This window comes from Serinus canaria, chromosome 11 (genome assembly GCF_022539315.1).
Source record: "Serinus canaria isolate serCan28SL12 chromosome 11, serCan2020, whole genome shotgun sequence".
Lineage (NCBI taxonomy): Eukaryota > Metazoa > Chordata > Aves > Passeriformes > Fringillidae > Serinus > Serinus canaria.
Window position 1 is genome coordinate 7666621 of NC_066325.1, and position 24352 is coordinate 7690972.

At 42.9% G+C, this 24352-nt stretch overlaps 1 protein-coding gene across 1 annotated transcript in view; it reads left to right on the plus strand.

Moving 5' to 3' along the window:
• The first annotated feature begins 15622 nt into the window (after window positions 1–15622).
• Window positions 15623–24352, plus strand: part of LONP2 (lon peptidase 2, peroxisomal) — a 36200-nt gene continuing 27470 nt past the window's right edge. Inside the window, exons 1-7 of the mRNA XM_030227544.2 lie at window positions 15623–15952; window positions 16817–17051; window positions 17748–17879; window positions 19174–19296; window positions 20008–20168; window positions 20372–20466; window positions 21745–22003. Of these exons, the coding sequence (XP_030083404.1) occupies window positions 15720–15952; window positions 16817–17051; window positions 17748–17879; window positions 19174–19296; window positions 20008–20168; window positions 20372–20466; window positions 21745–22003 (1238 nt within the window). The 5' untranslated portion in view covers window positions 15623–15719. The remainder of the gene's footprint in view (window positions 15953–16816; window positions 17052–17747; window positions 17880–19173; window positions 19297–20007; window positions 20169–20371; window positions 20467–21744; window positions 22004–24352) is intronic.

Sequence of the window (24352 nt, forward strand, 5' to 3'; positions counted from 1 at the left end):
CAAGCCCTTCCCAGAAGAAACCTTGGGACAGAACTGCATCCAGGGAATACATTAGTATTCATTCCCAGGCTGTATATTTTTACCTTCCCAAAACCAGATTGTATTTTAAATGTTTAGGAAGTTTTCATTTTATGTATAGAGAAGAGGAATATTTCTAGGAATAGAAGTAAAATTATATAGGAATAGTAGTCAAATTGTTCATAAATAGGATGTAGAACTTCGAGCTATGTAAAAGTCCTGTTCTTTGTAATGTCCATAGTACTTTACTCAATTAAATTCTTTTTACTCAATTAAACCTTTGTTTTGGTTGAATGTTTGCAAGCTGTAGTTTTTTAGGGTGCTAGAATCTTAAATCAATTTCCCTTGTTTCAAAAGTGACATACATTTTAATAGGAAGCAAATTAAGAAATAAAATGTATTTCTTGCACTGTTACCTGGTTTATTGGAAGACGCCTTTAGAAGTAACATACAGAGCACATTTTCACAGGGCCACATGTTAGGAAATGAATTTTTATGCTCTTTAAGGCCGCAGGCTGCGCGCTCCCACCTTTCCCTCGTGCGGCCAGAGCTGCGGCAGCACGCGGCACACGCTTCTCTGGCTTGCCGCTGGCAGGGGCTTGCTCTGGGCGTGTTTTCGATGGCAGCAGCAGCCGCCCGAGAAGCCGAATTCCCGGGTGAATTTCACAAGGCCTGTGGGCAGCTGGGGCCCGAGCTGCTGGGGCGCTTTCGGTGCCGGCCGAGGCCGGTTCTTCCCCCGCAGCCCAACGGGCCGGGAACGGCCGCGCCGGCAGCGATGGAACCCGCGCGTGGCTGCAGAGGGCAGCGGGCGGCAGCACCGACCCCGCACAGACACCGCCATGGCTCCGGGGCAGCCTCGCACCGAGGGGCCGCGGCTCCCAGGCAGTGCCAGACATTGCCACATTCTGCTGCCAGAGCTGCTCCACAAGCTCCTGCCTTCCCGCTGTTCCTGGGAAAGGTCGAGCCCAGCGGCGCTTGCCCGCCACTTTCCCTCTGCCAAAAGAGTTTTCCCTTTCCCTCCACATCTCACTGATCAGTGAGATCTCCTTATTTCCTGTCTCTCTTACCTTTCTGTGTTTTGCTCCACCTCACTATGCCTAAAAACATCCCTTTGCTACTGGATAAATAAATAAAATTTCTCTAGCTGAAATACTCTCAGTTTTTATAAAGACACTGTGTTTATTACACACAGAGATGAAATGATGCAAAGACATATGAGACAGCTGTAAAAATTTTTGGATTTTATCCTACATGTTTTGAGTTGTTAGAGACAGGAGTAATAGAGGCACTAGAAGGTGCCTTGAGGACTCTCAGGGTACATGGATGGCTGATTTCAGGTGCTCTGTGCCCTTGCCTGGTGCAGAGCCAGGGACAAGGCCATGGCCAGGCTGTACCGTTGGGTTCCATGGCTGGTGACATCACGGCGGAGCTCCAGGACAGCGGCCGGCAGCGCTGACTCTCACTGCGGCTCGAGGCAGCGGTGAGTGCGGCAGGCGGGAGGAAGGCTCTGCTGGACAAGGCCTGGGCCAGCAGGACTGGCTGCCATGGGGGCTTTGGGGCTGGGGTGAGGGTGTTGGGGCCAGCTTGGGCAGAGCAGGTGTCACCTGCAGTGGCTGCAGGGATGTGGCCTGAGCTTTCCCTTGAGCTCCCTTTCCCATCCATTCCCAGAGCCCTGCATGTCCTGCCCCACTACCCCAGGAGCCATCTCCCTCCCAGCCCTGCTGAGCCCCTTCTGTCCCTCTCCCTCCAGACCATGGGTGGGACCTTCACCCAAATCGCGATGATGCTGGGCGTGCTCCAGTTCATGGTGCAGGTGAATGACCAGACCTTGAAGGTGTCTGACCAGACCTTGAAGGTGGCTGACCAGACCCTGAAGGTGGCTGACGAGACCTTGAAGGTGGCCGACCATGCCTTGAAGGTGGCAGAGGAGCTCCTGCAGCAGCACGAGGAGCAGCGCAGCCAGGAGATGGCCCTGCTGCTGGAGATGGAGCGCAGCATGCAGGAGGTGCCCGCATGGCTCTTGGCCTGCCAGCACTGGTGGTTCTGGGCCTCTGCAGAGATGCTCCTCATGCTCTTTGCCTTCTACTGGCTGCCCAGGCAGGGCAGCTCTGGCTACGACAGCTCAGCCTACGGAGAAAGTCCAGCAGTGCCCGGAAGGAAGAGGAGGAGGAGGAGGAGGAAGAGGATGCATGCCACAGCAGAGTGCCGTGACAAGCCGGATGAAGTCAGGTTTCCAGATCTGTGTCTTGAGTGGAAGGACGTGGAGAATTCGGAGGAGGAGGAGATAGAAGGAATGGTGGTGCATGCCACAACAAAGACTACAGTGACAAGCTGGATGAAGTCAGGCTCCCGGATCAGTGTCTCGAGTGGAGGGACATGCAGAATTCAGAAGAGGAGGGGATAAAAGAGATGGTCAATACATCTGCCAAGCCCTTCCCACAAGAAACCGTGGGACAGAACTGCATCCAGGGAATACATTAGTATTCATTCCCAGGCTGTATGTTTTTACCTTCCCAAAACCAGATTGTATTTTAAATGTTTAGGAAGTTTTCATTTTATGTATAGAGAAGAGGAATATTTCTAGGAATATAAGTAAAATTATATAGGAACATTTGTCAAATTGTTCATAAATAGGATGTAGAACTTCGAGCTATGTAAAAGTCCTGTTCTTTGTAATGTCCATAGTACTTTACTCAATTAAATTCTTTTTACTCAATTAAACCTTTGTTTTGGTTCAATGTTTGCAAGCTGTAGTTTTTTAAGGTGCTAGAATCTTAAATCAATTTCCCTTGTTTCAAAAGTGACATACATTTTTATAGGAAGCAAATTAAGAAATGAAATGTATTTCTTGCACTGATACCTGGTTTATTGGAAGACGCCTTTAGAAGTAACATACAGAGCACATTTTCACAGGGCCACATGTTAGGAAATGAATTTTTATGCTCTTTAAGGCCGCAGGCTGCGCGCTCCCACCTTTCGCTCGTGCGGCCAGAGCTGCGGCAGCAAGCGGCACACGCTTCTCTGGCTTGCCGCTGGCAGGGGCTTGCTCTGGGCGTGTTTTCGATGGCAGCAGCAGCCGCCCGAGAAGCCGAATTCCCGGGTGAATTTCACAAGGCCTGTGAGCAGCTGGGGCCCGAGCTGCTGGGGCGCTTTCGGTGCCGGCCGAGGCCGGTTCTTCCCCCGCAGCCCAACGGGCCGGGAACGGCCGCGCCGGCAGCGATGGAACCCGCGCGTGGCTGCAGAGGGCAGCGGGCGGCAGCACCGACCCCGCACAGACACCGCCATGGCTCCGGGGCAGCCTCGCACCGAGGGGCCGCGGCTCCCAGGCAGTGCCAGACATTGCCACATTCTGCTGCCAGAGCTGCTCCACAAGCTCCTGCCTTCCCGCTGTTCCTGGGAAAGGTCGAGCCCAGCGGCGCTTGCCCGCCACTTTCCCTCTGCCAAAAGAGTTTTCCCTTTCCCTCCACATCTCATTGATCAGTGAGATGTCCTTATTTCCTGTCTCTCTTACCTTTCTGTGTTTTGCTCCACCTCACTATGCCTAAAAACATCCCTTTGCTACTGGATAAATAAATAAAATTTCTCTAGCTGAAATACTCTCAGTTTTTATAAAGACACTGTGTTTATTACACACAGAGATGAAATGATGCATAGACATATGAGACAGCTGTAAAAATTTCTGGATTTTATCCTACATGTTTTGAGTTGTTAGAGACAGGAGTAATAGAGGCACTAGAAGGTGCCTTGAGGACTCTCAGGGTACATGGATGGCTGATTTCAGGTGCTCTGTGCCCTTGCCTGGTGCAGAGCCAGGGACAAGGGCCATGGCCAGGCTGTGCTGTTGGGCTCCATGGCCAGGCTGTACCGTTGGGTTCCATGGCTGGTGACATCACGGCGGAGCTCCAGGACAGCGGCCGGCAGCGCTGACTCTCACTGCGGCTCGAGGCAGCGGTGAGTGCGGCAGGCGGGAGGAAGGCTCTGCTGGACAAGGCCTGGGCCAGCAGGACTGGCTGCCATGGGGGGCTTTGGGGCTGGGGTGAGGGTGTTGGGGCCACCTTGGGCAGAGCAGGTGTCACCTGCAGTGGGGCTGCAGGGATGTGGCTTGAGCTTTCCCTTGAGCTACCTCTCCCATCCATTCCCAGGACCCTGCATGTCCTGCCCCACTACCCCAGGAGCCATCTCCCTCCCAGCCCTGCTGAGCCCCTTCTGTCCCTCTCCCTCCAGACCATGGGTGGGACCTTCACCCAAATCGCGATGATGCTGGGCGTGCTCCTGTTCATGGTGAATGACCAGACCTTGAAGGTGTCTGACCAGACCTTGAAGGTGGCTGACGAGACCTTGAAGGTGGCCGACCATGCCTTGAAGGTGGCTGAGGAGCTCCTGCAGCAGCACGAGGAGCAGCGCAGCCAGGAGATGGCCCTGCTGCTGGAGATGGAGCGCAGCATGCAGGAGGTGCCCACGTGGCTCTTGGCCTGCCAGCACTGGTGGTTCTGGGCCTCTGCAGAGATGCTCCTCATGCTCTTTGCCTTCTACTGGCTGCCCAGGCAGGGCAGCTCTGGCTACGACAGCTCAGCCTACGGAGAAAGTCCAGCAGTGCCCGGAAGGAAGAGGAGGAGGAGGAGGAGGAAGAGGATGCATGCCACAGCAGAGTGCAGTGACAGGCTGGATGAAGTCAGGCTCCCGGATCAGTGTCTCGAGTGGAGGGACATGCAGAATTCAGAAGAGGAGGGGATAAAAGAGATGGTCAATACATCTGCCAAGCCCTTCCCACAAGAAACCTTGGGACAGAACTGCATCCAGGGAATACACTAGTATTCGTTCCCAGGCTGTATGTTTTTACCTTCCCAAAACCAGATTGTATTTTAAATGTTTAGGAAGTTTTCATTTTATGTATAGAGAAGAGGAATATTTCTAGGAATATAAGTAAAATTATATAGGAATATTAGTAAAATTGTTCATAAATAGGATGTAGATCTATTAAAGTAGCAAATGTAATGCCAACTAAATGTGCACCACAGGGCTGCAGCCAGGGGAATAGAGTAGTATTCATTGCTAGACTGAATGTTTTACCTTTGCAAATGCAGATTGTATTTTAGATGTTTAAGAAGTTTTTCTTTTAAGTATAGAATAAAAGAATATTGTAAAGAACCCTGTTAAGAATATCTTAATAAAAAAAGAATATTAGTCAAATTGTTCATAAATAGGATGTAGAACTGAGAGCTATCTTAAGTAGAAAATGTAATGCTATCTAAATGTGTTATTATATCCTCTAAAAGTCTTGTTCTTTGTAATGTCCATAGTCCTTTACTCAATTAAATTCTTTTTACTCAATTAAACCTTTGTTTTGGTTCAATGTTTGCAAGCTGTAGTTTTTTAAGGTGCTAGAATCTTAAATCAATTTCCCTTGTTTCAAAAGTGACATACATTTTTATAGGAAGCAAATTAAGAAATGAAATGTATTTCTTGCACTGTTACCTGGTTTATTGGAAGACGCCTTTAGAAGTAACATACAGAGCACATTTTCACAGGGCCACATGTTAGGAAATGAATTTTTATGCTCTTTAAGGCCGCAGGCTGCGCGCTCCCACCTTTCCCTCGTGCGGCCAGAGCTGCGGCAGCAAGCGGCACACGCTTCTCTGGCTTGCCGCTGGCAGGGGCTTGCTCTGGGCGTGTTTTCGATGGCAGCAGCAGCCGCCCGAGAAGCCGAATTCCCGGGTGAATTTCACAAGGCCTGTGGGCAGCTGGGGCCCGAGCTGCTGGGGCGCTTTCGGTGCCGGCCGAGGCCGGTTCTTCCCCCGCAGCCCAACGGGCCGGGAACGGCCGCGCCGGCAGCGATGGAACCCGCGCGTGGCTGCAGAGGGCAGCGGGCGGCAGCACCGACCCCGCACAGACACCGCCATGGCTCCGGGGCAGCCTCGCACCGAGGGGCCGCGGCTCCCAGGCAGTGCCAGACATTGCCACATTCTGCTGCCAGAGCTGCTCCACAAGCTCCTGCCTTCCCGCTGTTCCTGGGAAAGGTCGAGCCCAGCGGCGCTTGCCCGCCACTTTCCCTCTGCCAAAAGAGTTTTCCCTTTCCCTCCACATCTCACTGATCAGTGAGATCTCCTTATTTCCTGTCTCTCTTACCTTTCTGTGTTTTGCTCCACCTCACTATGCCTAAAAACATTCCTTCAGTGTCTGGGTTGTGTAGATTCTAACTGGAATCAGTGAGATTTTTTTCCCATTACTGCTTTGGAATCAAGCCCCCAGCCTTTTTATTTCACTTATATTACCTCATTTGTTTAGGCAGAATTCTCTGCTCAAGAGTCTTTAAACTGTAATTCGGGTCAACTTGTGCCACAGCTGTATTTTAATAGTTAATTTGTGCATGCATGCAGGTATGTAGGTGTGTGTATGTATACAAACAGTGGGTTCATCATGATCTAGACATACACACACCTGTATTTCCAAACAGTGCAGAAATCCCACTCTTCGTAGCTGGTTCTATGTGCATCCCTGTCACCATAATTCAGTTGCATCAAGTCCCATATCCTTTCCCTCCACAGCGTTTTAGATCACCTGAATATTTGATAAAGGCACAATACAGCTCTTTCTTCCAGCCTTCATAAATATTAATAATGTTATTAAATATTAAATCGAATAGTAAATCATAATTAAAATTCAAATATTAAATATTTATTGAAGGAGATCTAGTGTTGGTGACTCTGAGAGCACATATCCAGACATTTCCTTCCAGTTAATATTGTGCCATTTATAATTGTTATGGTAATGGTCCAGGAGCCAATTATGTGTTTCAGACTGCTAAATTCATGTTCAAGTCACATCATTCTTTCTCCTTTAAAGAGATTTGTTGAGCTATGTTGAAGCCACTGATAACATTTCTGCAGCAAATTTCTGGTTTGGAGAACAATGATTCTCAGCACAAGAGCTGAGAATTATTGTGCTCAAAGCTGAGCTTACTCTGCAGTTCAAAGGCTGCTGGCCCTGGAACTTGGTCTTTGAGTAGTTTAGGATGTAGTGAAGGAATGTCATCACTGGGAAGGGAAAAAACCCCACCTGATCACACTTTCTATTCTGGGAATTTCATCCCACCTATGGCACTGGACTTGGTATTTTTATTGCCAAACTGACATTAATTTACATCAGAACATGTAAATTATAGTAGGATGGGGAAAAGTCAGGATATTAATGCCTGTACTGTTTACTTTTTCGCTGTTTATGCTGTTTATTTTGAAGTGTTACAATTTTCACATATTTAACTGGTTTTCAAATATTCAAAAAACCTGTCAGATTATTTTCACTAAATCACCATTCTGAAGAAAAGTATAAAGAACTCTCATGGTCCCAGCATTATAATCAAAGTGTTTGACAAGAAATCCTGCCTCTTGTCTTTTTCTACCAAGTTTTAAGTGATAAAATGCTCCTGAAACCTAGAAATGCAGCATGTCTGAAAGATTTCTGTTTCATGGAACAGACCAGACAATAGACATTTGAACAAAGCCCTTGATGCAACAGATAAAAAAACTGACTATGCAATAAATAAATGTGAGGGTGTCTTTGGTGAAGCAGGTTTGAGACTTTCTGATAACAAAAGATATTTGAATATTCCATCTTGAGACCTCAATTTCCCAAATAAAATATTTCCTAGATGAAATAGGAAAACACTGCTATCTTTTGTTCTTTCTTTTTCTTTTTTTTTTTTTTTCCTATTAATGTTCATAGGACCTGATTGTATTAGTTTTTATTTGTGGCCTCATTTTTGTTCCCATGTGAAGATTCTATTCCACTTGAAATTGTGGAGGCTGAGATTAAAATCATCAGCCTAGTACAGCTACTTATTTGAAATAGCTGATCAAACCAAAAATCAAGAGGCAAGAAAGAATCAAAACATGTAAGTTTGGGTAATTTTTAAATTATGCATTTGTAATGTATCTGCTGTCACCATGTTTTGCCAGATCATTTTGTATAGCCTAATATTTCCTGAGAAGCTTGGTTGCTGTTTCTTCTGTTCTTCCTACATGTAGCAATTTAGAATTAAAAATAATTATCCCCTTAAATTATGTCAAGTGTTTGCTTTTCACCAATTGTGCTGTAAATGCTTTTAAACCCATTGTGGAATTAAATGTGAGAGAAAGATAGTGAAATACACTGCACATAATACATGTGCCACCTACTGTTGGACATTTTGATTCATATTATAACTATATTTATTAATCTAGTACAGGTATTATTTATAAATATTTATGTTGAAAGAGATGAGGCTGAAGAGAATACTCCCTGCATTTGCAATAGAACAGTCAGGCTTTTCACCTGTTTCTATGTGAAAACTACTTTTTAAAAATTCAAATATAAATTCTAAACATTTCCTAAAAAAAACCCCAACCAACAAACAAGAGGTTGGTAGCAAAGAGGGATATTAATCTGTGTCTAAATTTTAAAAAGCTAACCAGAAGTCCATTATTAGACATTTTTATTTAGCAACAGAGTCTTGGTGATCAGTGGCAGCTGCAGAGCAGGCAGTGCTGGGTGAGAGTTCTCAGTGCTGAGCTCTTGCATTCCTCTGGAATGTGCACAGCCATTTCATCTGCTCTGCACTGGGTGGATGAGAACAAAGCCATGCTGCCATTAACATTTGCATGCCACAATTGAACCTGCTGGGCTTTCTCCAGTGCAGTTGACAGAAATGTGCTCCTCCCCTCCTAAACAGCTTGTACATGAACACAAAAAGTCCAGCATTTCTGTCTATCCTCTTTTGCATTTCCATAATTCAGAGGAAGATTCCTTATGTGGAAAGGAACCTGCTTGACATGTTTTCACCCTATCAATATTAATGCTTTCCAGAGGTGACTAGATAAATCAACAGAGATTGTTTGTCTCTCTGGCAAAAGAGGCCATAAAAGCAAATGATTGTGAGGAGAACAAAATGGAGTAAAATGTCAAGATTTATGCAGAGGTGTGGGGAAATCAAGGTTGTTTTTTCATCTCTTAATCTGTAGTCCGTTTTGAAATGCATTCAGGATTGTGTTTTCTTCTTCCTACCCTGAAGAAATAATCACAAAATAAATAATAATAAATAATAATAAATTATTGAATTAGAGACAGAAGTCATTTTGGTAACATGTCTCACTGCCTCATATGGCACCAGAGAAACTGCTAATTAAATGGAAGACTCTTCACTGAGGCCAATTCTGAAGTGTGCTCATGCTTCATCATGAAGCTGTAATATCTGTCCAGTTCAAGAAAATTCTGCACATCACAGTGACTTAGTAAATCTCATATTTGTAAAGCACAAAACATTCTCAGCTATTTATTATAGACTTTATTATGTCTAAGATTCCTGTCTTTCTTTTATCTGTGTTTTTATTTACAGCAGTTTTTGGCAAGGCTCCCAGGATTTTTGGAACTAGTAAGAATTTTTAGTTTTTATAATATGTAATGAAAATAAGTTTGTACACATGAAAGTTTTACAAAGAGGCAGTAGGTAAAAAATAAATGTACCTTTATCTGCCATGTTTTGTATTTTCTCTATCATAATATTCTACAGGAGGGCCAGCAGGGGAAAAATGTAGAACTCTGGATGCTGGTGTGCTTAGCTAACACAATAATTTCTATCAAAAATATGATTGGTTTAAGTTGGTTTATGTACATTAGAGGAATCAGCACAAAGCAGCAGTGTAGAGGGTGAGCTTGTCACTCAATGAGTTGCAGCTGGGTCAGTTGCTGAAGATTGGAGGTGGGCCTGATCTTTACAGGCCACACCTGTAAACAATAAGAACTAGTGCTAGATAAGAGTAAGGAAAGAGGAGTGAGGAGGGTCGGGTTGCTGTGATGATCTGGAACAGTCAGTGTGTAGAGGAGCTGCCTGTGAGCAACATCAAGAAGGTATGAAGCTGTGATAATATGAAATCCTTGTACTATGATGATGATAGAACTCGAGTCATCCAAGACAACACAGCAGTGTTGTTGCCATGTACACATTATATGTTTGTGCTGTGGAGATTTCAGAATTTCAGACAATGAGGTCAGTGGCTACCTGACCTGAATTTCCACAACTATATTAGAGAGGAAATTGGTTCTAGTATATAATTTCCTGGACCATCCTCAGGGAGTACACAGTTATGATTAGTCAGTGGCTTTAAATCAGTGGCTGGAACAATATTTATAGTATTTGGCAGCTTGAAAATATTTTTGAAGATGAAATGGTGGATAGCATTTTGGCTAATGACTCCCTTCAGTTTGTATCAGGTCAAACTGGCACTGAAGGGTTGGGTGACTGTGTAACACAGCCCCTGCCAAATGGCAGAGTGCAGGTACAACAGCAAAGAGTGAGAAGGATTATTTTGCTAATTCAGAGATAGGTAATTGCTTCTATTTAATTTTAAAGGGTTTTGCCTCTGAACAATTGAATAACGCTGATAAAATTTGTTTGAATAACTGAAAGCAGAGTAGGTCATGGTTCATGTCGAGAATCATTATCCTGCAGATTTGAAAGGGATCAGGTAGGAAAACATTCTTAAATTGATTGACCTACAGTGTGCAGTTAATATCCTCTCAAACTGTTGGAAACACAGAAGAGTAACTAAATTCAGACCAGGCAGTCTATTTAGTTGCTAAGGAGAAAAAGCAAAACTCCTGTTCATTCCCAATCTCTACTGTGCTTATGTCTATGGAATAATTCTGGGCTCTATCCCGCAGTCTGTGTGGACTTTCTGTAAGGTCAAGCCCTGAAATTATTTCAGAACATTTGCATGCATTTTTTAGGTGTCAGCAAATTTCATTTGAACAATGGGAGAGGAAATGCTCCCTTGGGTAAGAGGGACATAAAAATGTGTTTCTGCAGTTCCTTCAAAATGTTGCTTCACTAAAATATGATTGAGTTTGACTTGGAAAAGTATTTATTTCAGTAAGCTGTGGCAATAACTCTGCTATTTTCCACATTTCTTTGGTGGCAAAATTTTTTCCACTTTGAGGTTAAAAAAAGGAGGTTTAGGCTTACAAAACCTTACCAAATATATCTGAGCCTCAAATGTAGCCTTTTCAGCTCTTTCATTCAGTTGCATTATACCAAGGGAACATATTTTTATCTCTTAGTAGCAGTTCTCTAAAAAGGCTGATTTGGCAGGATGCAGATTAAAGAGAAAAAAATAAATATATTCCAGGTAGTATGGTATTGTGTGCAGCAAAACTAAGTGAGTGAAATTCCTTTTCAATTCCTTCAGCTGTATCCTCACCAGCACAGCTCTACTGATGGCATTTCTTTAATTTCCCATGGATATTTTCTGTCCTTTAGAAGTTCCTCTGAATCTTTTTGTGGTATGGATAAATCTGGTGTGAAAATCTGGTTAGGCAAGGCAGGTGAGAGCTCTCTCTGCCCTATTCTAGTTCAAGTTTCAATTTTTAACAGTAATTTTGAATTCCTCTTCCTGTGTACCTCCCCCTGTCCCTTTCTTGGAGTTCTCTCTACTTTTGAATAAAAGATTAATCCTTTAAGTTCAGCTGCTCTGGTGAGGTCTGTTAGCACTTACTCCTAAAACACATTTTACAGTTGCCATAAAGAATCCTACACAGAGCTTCAGCAATGTCTGAAAGGTCTCTCACTCTGTTAGTCAGTAGAGTGCTGCCAGCAGCTCCTGGTGTGTGCTCCATGTGCTGTTCTTACATAACCAACTGGAGCTTTTTAATCAATCAGGATCTGAAAAAAACCAAAATTCTTTTGTGCAAAGGAGGAATGATTGAGGATACAAATAATAACAAAGACTACATTTAAAAATGAATTTTAAAACTTCCACTTCAACCTTACATTGAGTAGAAAAGTTGGACATGAAAATAAATGCACTTTAAAATGCTAAAATGCAGTTCAGTTATATTATTGCATCCTTTCAATAGCCTTACATACATCTCCTTCCTAATTATGTTATTTTAAAGATTTTGAGGTATTTGTGATGCAGGCCAAGGTGGGAGGAAGCATCTGGGTTGGAGGAAATATTATTGAGGAAAATAATCTGATGAACAGAGAAGTTATGAAGTCCACCTGTGCACAGACCATGCATCCACATAATCTCACCTCAGAAGACACAAAATGCATGTTTTATCATAACATGCATTTTGAAACCCTGACAGTTAATTCTTCATATTGCACCAAGCTTGTATAGTCCTTATTGGATAGCTCATATTAACTGTTATATAGTTGAGTTTGAAATGACCTTGAGTCATTTCAAAGCATATTTTCACACATCTTTAAGAAAAATTGTTTTGTTGGATTTAGAGCCAGATTATGTCATTGTTAAGAGGGGCTCTTAAGTTTTCCCAGAGTAGAGAGGGAATTTGAAAAGAAAATGGGAAAACATTTTTCTCTTTGATTTTAGACATGGCAGTTGAGACTGGAGAGATAGTTCCTAAAGAACATCACTGCATCAAACAATCTGTGAGTACAAAATAGAAGCAGTATGAGAAAGGGAAAGTCTGATGACAGACTGAGAATCTTGTTTTATAAAATAGCTGCAGAGGGCTTGAGAGCTTTAAAGAGTGCCAGTGAGGGGGCAGAAGAGAAGTGTGTGCACATCTTAGGAGAAAATTACTGAGCTTTAATCTCAAATATGTTAACCTCAAGTCTTCACTGTGAGATAGCTTGGTCTTGGGTTTTGGAAATACTGAGCTCTCTTCTGTTTGTGTAAACAGAAGAAATAATGCAGAGGTGGGGGAAGAGGAAAATGTATATGAGTTTTACAGGCATAAAATGTAGCTATCTGTGAATTACAATCCTTTTTAAAGAATTAGCTCTTGAGGAGATCATTATTGCAAAATCCTTAGTATGGTCTTCCAAGGAGCTCAGGAAGAGCACGGCTATCCTGTCAGTCTCTGAAGCACACAAAATGAACACCACTACTTACAGGCTTAACTTGGACCTAAACCAGTGCCCAGCTGTTCTATCAATGAAAATTCTGTGGGGTCCAGCTGTTGTGTAACTCCAGCTTCAGAGAGGGGAAGCAGGGGACCCTGCAGGACACAGATTTATGAACTGGGAGCACAGTGCACTACACCATCTGGTAGAGTGGTCTCTGTCTTTACCCCATTGCACTGACACCCATCTCCTTCAGCCAGGCTTGTGCTGCACCCAGTCCAAAGCAGGACTAACCTGAGCTGTGTGAAATGGGGCTGCAGCCAAACAACCTTCACACAGGATTTCACAGGCAGGGAACACTGAATGCAAACACAAAGAGGATATTATATGACATTTATATATCTGCAAGATGATTACTGCAGTTATAGACTACCCACATTTTAAGGAGGATGAGACTTTATTTAAAAACTGAGAAAGAGAAGCTCAAAGTGAAGCCATGACTCAATCATGGAGCACTGGTTGTGGTCACTGAGGAATGAATTTTATTATAGTAGGCAGCTTTTCATTCTGTTGGATACAACAGAAGCCAGTCTCTGGAAGCCAAGAGAACAAGTAAAATTTGTGAGGTGCAAATTTTAACCAGGTAATCAACTACTGAACAGCACAGCCATAGAGGTGGGTAGGCATTCAGCCTTTGAGATACAGTGTAAGTCAAAAACTATGGACTTGATGCAGAAGTTGCTGATGAGAGTTAGAGAAGGACAGACCATGTGGCAATTGTCCCTTTTAATCTTATATTCCCCAAGTTGGAGGCATACCTAAATACTTACTGCTACACTGCTTCTCTAGGTGTCAAGAAATGTTCAGCTAGTCTACAAAAACATTCTGAAAGACTGTTGCTCAAATGTGATCTATTTGTATTTAAGCAAAATACAATTTGGGGGATCCAGTGCTATCTCAACATCATAATCAGGATGTGACCCTGTAGTATTGCTTAGAACACACAGTAAAACACAGCCCTGGGTATTAAGAGTTGTTCAGGAGAAACTGAAAGGAATTTAAAATGAATTATAATAGAGATTTTTTTTTATATAGCTCCAGAATTAATTAAGAAACTATTGTTAATGACCACAGATACCAGTCATCTCTGAAGGAAGTAGAAAATGGTAGTCTGAAGAATAAACATGATGCCATTTGTAGATTCTTTTTAATCAGAATACTCAAACTGAGAAAATTACTCAATAAACATGATGAGCAAATATTTAACCTTTAGGTTTAGTTTGTGTTCACATTCCAAACAAATATAGTTAGAGATGCTTAAACATTTGTAAGTGTTGAACATATGTTTACAGAGTAGTTATATTTACATTGGGAAATTCACAAACCACTTTCCACATGTGTTATGTGCCCTTTTATATTAATGTTTTCTAAATGTCATGTTGAATAGTATATTAAATTCCAGCTTCTTTCTAAGGGTACCTGAGGTGGTAGCTTTAGAAGATATTTTTCTCAGCTGTAATAACTTCTTGCATTTAAATATACTGGTGGTATTTCCATATAACCTATTACCTTGCATTTTCTGGTAAACCAGCAGATGAAGGTTTTAATAAACCCCATGATTAAGCCAGGTTTTAACTGCAGCTATCCTTTTTCATTTCAAATTGTCAGTTTGCTGCTACTGTGATTTCCCCTCTGTACAGGATTACCTTTGTTCAGCAGGAATCACACAAGGCAGTGATTAACAAGAGATTGGCTAACGTAGTTCACTGCATTACGCAATTTTGATATTGCACCTTTGTTACCAACGGGGAAAAATATGAATAGGAAAGTTTCTAAACCCCACATTTTTGTCTGAACTTTCCATAGGGCCTCAGTGCTTGGAGCCCTTTTACCTGGGCTGTTTTGGCTCACTGTCCCAGTGAGCTGTGACCTGGCTGGTGCCTCCAGGGCTGCGGAATTCCCGGGTGTGAGCGAGGCCTCCGCAGGCAGCCAGGCTGGGAGCGGGGAGCACCTGATGGGCTTTGCTGCTCGCTGCCCTTGGGGCTCTGTCGGGTCCTGCACCTCCTCCCTCTGCTCCCAGAGCACGTGGAAGGACTCCTGTGCTCACCTGCCCTTCCTCAGCAGGAGGAACTGCTTCCCATGGAGGGCAGAGCCCTGGAACAGCAGCCCAAGGAGGGCGTGGGGTGTCCCCCTCTGGAGATATTTCCAACCCACCGGGGGCGTTCCCGTGTCACCTGCGGCAGGTGACCCTGCCTTGGCAGGGGGTGGGACTGGGTGATCTCCAGAGCCTCTTCCAGCCCGAACGATTCTGGAACGCTGAACCAGGATGCCGAGCCCTTAAGCCGGAGTGCGGATGCAGGAGGGCAGATTTGTGTAAAAACAAAACGGATTTTCACTTCGTAGCCGTCCCACTTTACAGACGATAGAATGTCGGAGCCCCCAGCACTCGTTCAGAGCGCTCAGGCCACCCCCATTGCCAGTGCCAGCCTGACACCTGCCGGTGGCCCAGCGGCCTCGGGGGGACTGAAGGGGAACGGCTCGGCTCGCTGTTTGTAAGGAGACCGGACCCGAGAGGCCCTGGCAGCGGCAGTAGGAGCGGCGGGAGCGCCTCGCGAGCGGCGGGATCGATTCGGAGCCGGCGGGACCGATTCTGGAGCGATGGGGGCGATTCGGGGCCGGAGCCGGGCCCGGGCCGGGGGCAGCGCGCCTGCCGCCACCAGGGGGCGCAGCGGGCGGGGCGCGCGCGGCCGGTCCCTGCCGGTGCCCGTAGGGGGCGGGGCCGCGGCCCTCGAGGGGCCGGACTGCCATGGCGGCGGGGCCGGCGTGAGGATCGCAGGTAGGGTGAGGGTCGCGAGCAGCCATGGCGGCGGGCAGCGCTATCCAGATCCCCACCCGGCTGCCGCTGCTGCTCACGCACGAGAGCGTGCTACTGCCCGGCTCTACCATGCGCACCAGCGTGGACTCGCCGCGCAACATGCAGCTGGTGCGCAGCCGGCTGCTGAAGGGCACCTCGCTGCGGAGCACCATCATCGGCGTCATCCCCAACACCAGCGATCCCACCTCCGACTGCGACGACCTGCCCAACCTGCACAGGTGCGGCTCGGCCCGGCTCTCCTGCCGCCCTCGCGGCCTGCGGGCCTCCCCCGGAGCCCGGCCCGGCCTCCCCGGCCGGGGCTCACCGTGGGTTCACCCCCGGGGCCGCCCGGCTCTGCCGCCCCCGGGAAACGCCTCTGCCCTCGCAGAAGCCTGTTCGCACAACCGACCCAGCGGGCGAGCTGCCGGGGACGGGCTGGCCGGAGGGGAAGTTTGAAAAGAGGCTGAGGTGGCCCAGCAAAATAAGGCGAAAGAACGCAGCTCTAGGGCTGTCGCAGCTGATAACCTTAGGATTTTTCACATAATGGGTAACACGGCTATTAGCTTAGTTCACATAACATAAAAACAAATTGTTTTTGTGTCTGGTGAAACTAACATGATGTAACGCTTACCCTCTGAACTTTATCGTATCAGTGGACTTAGTCAGATGTTGCAAGAAAATAACTTCTGTTGTAAATCTGCTTCAGTAAGTCCGGTGATCTAAAATATTGATTTAGTTCAGGGCTGGGAAGAACTACAATTTACAGACACTCCCATTTCCCAGTGCGTATTGCTTAAGCCGAAGTGTCAGTGAGCCTGTCCACAGCCAGATCCATTATGAAAAAATTACATATGTTTCTAAATTGCAAGACTGATATTACAGTACCTTACTTTATTTTTCAGTTAACTCATTTGTGTTCAGGTTTTAGGGTTTGGTTTTGTAATCTGTGTTACAAAGGGAATCAGATAATTGAATTTAATTTCACAATAGGAACTATGACCCATCAGGGTCTTGCAACCTACAGCTTGGTTACATCTGATAGGGAGCACACAAAATGTTCTGTGGAAGGTGGCAGATAATAGAAGGATTTGATCTGTTTTTAGGATTGGCACTGCTGCCTTGGCAGTTCAGGTGGTTGGTAGCAACTGGCCCAAGCCCCATTACACGTTGCTGGTGACAGGCCTGTGCCGGTTCCAGATCCTGCAGCTGCTGAAGGAGAAGCCCTATCCTGTTGCTGAGGTGCAGCAGCTGGATCGACTGGAGCAGTTCACTAATGGCCATAAATCTAAGGAGGAGCTTGGAGAGCTGTCAGAACAATTCTACAAGTATGCAGTACAGGTAGTTTATTTTATTCTTGTCTGTCACATAACCTGTGGGTATACTTAGGCTCTGTACTTGTTTTCTATCTGCTCTTCTGTTTCTGCACTTCCATATTTTTCAGTGACTAGTAGAGTTTCAATATTTCTGTTGCAAAATAAATGTTACTGCTAAAGGTTGAGGTTTCTGTACCAAGTTCCAGGGTGTCTACACAGCTCATTGCAGCTGAATCTTGTGCAACTGCTTGTGTTCATCTGTAGCAACACTATAGCTACGTTCTAGTAATATTTTAGATAGCAATACTGTAGATACACATATAGTAAAAGATTTGATTGATTTTTACAGGGTTACAAGAAAATATATATGACAGAAGTATAGTGAATCAGAATTTAAAGGATGTATTGAAAAACAGTCATGGGGAAGTTTTTAATCTGGGTATGTGGGGGAAATAGGAGGTGTATGTACTGAAAAAGATGCTGCAAACAATAATGATGCTTTTGAACTTCTGAAACAAGCAGAAAGCTCAAAGTCTTGGTGCTCTATGCTGAGTTAGTGCCTCATCGGTGAACTTCTGGTGAACTTATCCCAGTAGCTTTTTGGCAAACTACCTAGACGTGCTTCACACTAAAAGACACAGTTGTGTTTAGGTTAGAGAGGCACTGAGATCATTCCAAAAGGAAGCCAGCAGCCATTAGTGTTGTTCCTTGTGTGTTGTAGCTGGTTGAGATGCTGGATATGTCCGTGCCTGCAGTCGCAAAGCTCCGGCGCCTCCTGGACAATCTGCCCAGGGAAGCTCTGCCAGATATCCTGACCTCTATCATCCGAACTACCAACCAAGAGAAGCTGCAGGTATCGTCTTCTTCAGCACTTTTAGTGCTACTTAGGTGGGCTGTCTTTTAGAGTCACTCACTTTTAGGCAATTTTGGAATTGCTTACACTTGTGACTGTACAGTGATACCATTATGTCAGTGGGGATTTGTGTTACAGCTGACCATGAATGCTTGCAAAATGGTTTGATGGTGTTGTTTAAAGTGTTTATATATGCATGTGGCAGAACTTGCCTAAGGTAAATAGATCTAGTTGGGAAATCTTGGAAATGGTTCACTTTATTAAACTTAAATAAGTACAGCATGGACTTCTCATAGTAAAGATGATAAATCTTTCTTCAGGTTGTGTTGAAACTTTGCATATTTATCCCAGCTGACTGATATTATACATATCTTAATACTAGTAACTTCTGAATTAAAATACTTTTAGTCTTAGATTTAACTATTTTTAAAAACATTTTGAAGTCTGGGTTTTCTTTAACCATCAAGACTGTGGTTAAATTTCTATCATATGTCAAAGTAAATCTGTGCAAAAATTATCTTTATGGCTTGGTTCTTATTCATCTGATCTCTGTATTTACTTGCTGTGTTTTGGAAGTTGTTCCTTGTCTTCTCTAACTGCTTATGCTGCACCTGGACTTGAGTGTGTGTTAGGTTCTTTCAGAGCACCACAAGTAGAAATTAATGCAGCATAATTTGAAGGAAGGTGTACTATAGCTGAATATCCTGCTGGAGGAAGGTATGTTAGGTATTAGTGTATCACTTTTTCATTGTTAGAAGTTCTAAAGAAAAGAGCAGCTGGTGGAAGTTGTGGAAATATAGAGGAGCAGAATTCTACCCATTTCCACACATTAACTTCATTTAACATGAAAATGAAATTGTGAACAAAATATTAAAAGGCAAAATAAACAAATCTCTGAATGAAAACCTTAAGGCACAAAGTGTTTTTTTCCCCCCCGGGTTACCCAAGGAGATGATGCTGTAACTTTTTTAACAGGGCCATCTCTTTGCTGAGGCCCAGTAATTGAAAAATAGAACATTGATAGATGTTTGCCACAGAAAATGCAACTGAAATATTAAGATGTTTTAAAACTAGACAGGGTAAGAGAATTTTCTCCAGTTTGAAGTGCTTTGTAGTTCAGGCATCCATCCCCTTGAGGGTTAGATTTTGTGTGCTGTATTCTCCTTGCTTTTCTTGCTACCTGTTTTCCTAAATCCATCTATTCTGTACCTCTGGTCAAAAGACAGTAGCAGTACCTCTGTGTGAGGATTCATCACTATGAACTTGGTGTCTGCTTACAACTCCCTGCTCTTAGATTTTAGATGCTGTTAGGCTGGAAGAACGGTTCAAGATGACCATACCATTGCTTGTTAGACAGATTGAAGGCTTGAAGCTGCTTCAGAAAACAAGAAAGTCCAAACAGGATGATGATAAAAGGGTATGGAGCTTAAATGTGGAATACTTAAACATTCTAAATAAGTACTAAGATGCACTTTTTAAACAGGCTAATGAATGCATGATTTTAATCTGTGTATTTTTAATGTGTAGCCATAGCTGGCAACTTTGGCTGTGTAGATACACAAAATAAAAAATATTTGTTTAAAACTGCCTAGGCTTTATTTTAATGTTTTTGATATAATATTTTGATATATATAAAGTATATTGATTACTGAGGGCATTGCAGATGAGTGGCAGCTTTTGAACTACAGATAAAGAAGGGGTGTTGTAAAATAGAGTTTGTTCAGTTTTGCTGCATCTAACTGCACTTAAATAGTTTAGTAAATGGAAAGTCATTGAGAATTGAAAAAAGATAAGAGAGATATACTCAATTTTCTGCTTAATATTATGGGCTGCAGTGCTTGAAATAGCACAAATAGCTCCTTTCAGTTTTGTTCTTGTTTTGTGTTATTTGGGAGTTTAGGATATATGATAAACTTACTTAGGAAATATATGAAGAACTGTAACTTTTTAAAAGAGCACCAATAACACTTTTTGAAGTTAGTTTCTGGAGTTAAAACTTTGTGGAGGTGTGAATTCTTCTGTGCACCTTACCTGTTTTTGCCGTGATTTTCATTCAAAGGCAAAGTACACAGCTTATTTGAAAACCAAGACCTGGTGCAATTCTGTGTCTCTTGTTTCCATTGTACAGGTTGTAGCTATTCGTCCTAATAGAAGAATCAGTCATGGAAGCATCACAGAAGATGAGGAGGAAGAGGAAGATCATGATGATGTTGTCATGCTAGAAAAAAAGATTAGAACATCCAGTATGTCAGAACAAGCTCTTAAAGTTTGTCTTAAAGAAATAAAAAGGTAGGAGGCTTTTAAATGGTGGTTTCTTTTTAAATTTAAAACAAATCTTGCAGACCTTTTCCTGTTTGATGCATGTTCATGTTGGTTGTGTTTTTGAAATGATTTTAAACCTCAGGCAGCAATCGCTGCCTTGTGGTGCAGTAGAGAATTCCTTTGCTTTTCATTTCTGGTTGGCCTTTTGAATTCTGTACTTATATTTCCAGATTAAAGAAGATGCCTCAGTCAATGCCAGAATATGCTTTGACAAGAAATTACTTGGAACTGATGGTAGAATTGCCATGGAACAAGAGTACAAAAGGTAGACCCTTCTCTTTGTAGTGATTCTGGTGCACAAACATTTTAGGATGATTTTAGTAACTATCATGTAAACACTGTGAATTAATTCTGTCTTGTAAAAACATTGTTAATAAGTTACTGTAAGCCAGGTAAACCATTAGACTTCAGTGAGAGCTGTACTCTGAATAGCTTGTGTAGCTCAGTTGTATATCTAAGAATGTGGATTTAAAAAGTGTTAAGAATAGTGTCATTAAAAAATGAAGGTGTCACTAATTACAATTTGTGCCAGTATGTATCAAAGAGCTGAGCATCTAATTATTTTTTATATACCAGAAAAAAAGCCCTTTTGGAAATTTTTGTAACGTTGGTCTTTCTGAAGAAGATTGTGGTTTACCTTAACTAAGTGTGGTAAGAAACAAAAGGATTAAAAAGCACAACTGCAGTTAATTTTAATAATTGCAGCTTGGGGTGCAGTAAAAAACTGAGTTGTGGTCTGCTTCGTACCATAGTTTTTGGAGTTGTGAGTAGAGGGTGATACTATTAATACAGATACAGTGTGCAAAAATGGAGAGTGAGGGAAGAGTAGGAAACCAAACATGACCAACAGACATCTCCTGACCAGCACAAGTAAGTCAAGTGGGCAAAATTACTTTGTGCAAGGTGGACTTAACACACCTGCATGTCCATCTCTACCCTTCTGGTGATATTTGTAGTGAAGAATTGTTGCTGGTTTGAAATAAAGCCCTGGCTGTTTACAAATTTTGTAAATATTTTCTTTAATCATGAAATTGTAAAAAGAGCTGCCTACGTTTACTTTGCAGTATTATTCAAAGAATCCCCAAATAGTAAAATGTTTGTTGACAGTCATGTCCTAGCAGAATGTTTTTTCAGTGGAAGTTGCTCTTTGATCTTGTAAAATTATGCTGTCATGTGAAGTCTGGTGTTTTTACTTTAAGCAAAGTTTGGGAGTGTGACCCATGTGATTGCTACTTTGAACTCTGCAGCTACAGTGAATAAAAACACACATGAATACAGATAGAAAATCATGCTGATTATTTTAGCCTTGGATGTTGTTATCAGTACTGTGTCATTTTCAGTACTATAATCTGTCTGGCTAAGGTCTAATTTCTTTATTAAAGAAGGAAATTAAAGAACTTTAATACCTCTATTTTAGAAAAGCATTGTCTGTGCTATGTGTGACTTGGGGATTGCCCTGCTGAAGGGATCTGTTGCTCCTGTAGGATCAGTTGATCCATTCCTGAGGTAGATGTGCTGATCCCTGTGCTGTTGTCCGTGCCAGATCGCCTGGAGATCCGAGCAGCTCGCATTGTTTTGGACAATGACCATTATGCCATGGAGAAGTTGAAGAAGAGAGTGTTGGAGTACTTGGCTGTGCGACAGCTTAAAAACAACCTCAAGGGACCCATCCTTTGCTTTGTGGGGCCCCCAGGAGTTGGTAAAACCAGTGTTGGAAGATCAATTGCAAAGACTTTGGGTCGAGAATTCCACAGAATTGCTTTAGGAGGAGTCTGTGATCAGTCTGATATTCGAGGCCACAGGTAATTTCGTCTTCTTTTCCTAATTGCAGTTTTTTCTTTGCAGAATATATTGATTGTTTTCACTGTTCAGCCAGTACAGAGAAAATTTTCTTCTATGAAACAATGGTAGGTTTTTATTGATTTTCCTTGGTATTCAGTGGTATTACTTGGGAGAGCATTTTAATGGGAATGGATGTTTAGTGCTGCAGTACAGCCTTTATTCTTTCCTCCTGCTGCTGCCTTTTATTTTCATAGGGAATGGATTTCATCTTCAGTTATTTTAGCACTTTGAAGTAAAATTCTGTAGAAAGTTTAATGCAAACTCTTGATTTTTCTGCTTTTTAAGAGTGATGTAAAGATTTAATTATCCAGTATAACCTGTGGCAGCAATACATTCCTTCATAACCGTGTTTGCTGCTAAAAGATGAGGGGGAATTTTGGAGTGATACATGAAAGGTGCTAGAGGACTTGTTTGTGCACTGTTTTCCTGTTTCAAAAGGACATTTATGCAAGAACACCTAAGCTGGGAGGTTTCAAAGGAGATTTTTTTGGATGACATTCCTTAGGACTGTTTTTGATGTTGGGTTCTTTATGTATCTACTATTTAGTATTTTAAATTTGTGTTAGTCCATTGCTCAATCCTTGCACCTGGAGGCATAATGAATGGGCAATAGTGATAGATAACTGCCAAGCATCTCTGCAGCATTTTTGTTTCCATTACACATATTTTATGCTTACTGCCTGTGGTGTAGGAAATCTGGAATAATGAATTTTAGTCAGGTTTTCTTTTTTAAGTCATGTTATTGAATAAAATTTCTTCTTATAGCAGTAGGTGAATACTGTGAATTAAAGCTATCAGTTATTTTTTTGATGTCATCTAACAGTTTATTTTGCCCAGTGGCTATGCAGCTACTCTCAGTAGGATACACCTAAAATAGAATGTCCTAAAAACAACTTAAAATGTGACTCAACAACATGTGCTATTCGAAGTGAAGCCACTAGAGGCTGTGGAATACTCAGCATTATGGAAAGTAACTTTTCCAGCAGAGCAAGACTCAATCCTTTGTAACAGGGAAACCACATCTTGAGCTTGACATTATGAACAAAAGTCAAACTTCCGATCTTGTGCTTAGACCTCATAAAGAGTAGAGACAGGGAGAGTCATATGAGAGAGTCTCTAAAAAGCTTTTTAATTCAGGTGTTCCTTGCTGTCACACATTTTTGAGAGCATTGTTATTAATTCAGGTTAGAGGCTAACTGTTACAAATTTCATATTAAAAAGTGTATTAAATTAGCCAACGGGAAATATTTGCTTTTCTGTAGAGCTCTGTAGTGTCCTTTTGTGTGAATAAATCCTTCAAGTTACTCCCAGTCAGGTGAATCTACGTTGGCAGTCTGGTGGCAGTCAGAGGGAGGTGGTCTGGAAGTGGAGGAGACACAGACTGTTGTTTTCTGAGTTTCACTGTTGAGCAGCCTGATTTTCTAATATTACACCTTAGAAGACTTAGATTTGTTTTTCTCCTAAAAGCTCCTTATTAGGCTTTGGGGCTTAAGAATTCCATTAACATTGCAGGAGAACAGTACTGTATGTGCCTACTGATGTACTGAACATGTAGAAAAATGTACCAAATGTACTAGAACATTCAAAAGGAACTGTTTCAGCTTGACTTGCAAGCAAACAGTGCCTGAAATAGCTTTCACTTGGCCACTTTGGTGAAAGGTGCAGACTGAGAGATTCAGCAGACCAAGCTCTGGAAGAGCAGCAGGCTGGGCTGGGCTGTCTCAGTAACTGTGCTGTCCCACCTGATGTGTGAATGTGGCAGTTGGAACTGCCCAGGTTTGGCCATTCCACTGGGGATCATGTGCCTGCACCTGGAGCTTGGGAATCCTTCACTGACTGAGTGAAGAGTGGCAAGCATTGCTTTGCATTCCTGAAATGAAATCATCCTCTTGGTACCAAACCAGAACTCCTTGGTCAGACATCCTTCAGCTGTTGTCTGCATTTACCACTCATCTATACCATGTGTTAAAGTATGTTGGTTTATATTTGTCATTTACTTGTATTTAAAAAAATGAAAAAAGAGAATAACCTCACAGACCATTCTGAAGAATTACTTAAAACTTTTTTCCAAGAAGTTCAGGGCTTTTTAAATCCCCTCAGTATTGATATTTTGTATCACACAGGAAGTGTATGATCTTCTCTGTTGTGTGTTTTTTCTTTTTCTGGAAAGGAAAGATGTAATTGTGCCATTTATTTATAGTGGTGCTGGTGAGGTAAGTGTGAAGTTCTGGTTTCTCACCTTCATGTGAAGCACTCCTTCCTGTATTACCACTGCTTTGCAGTTTCAGAAGCTTGGACTGTTCACTTCT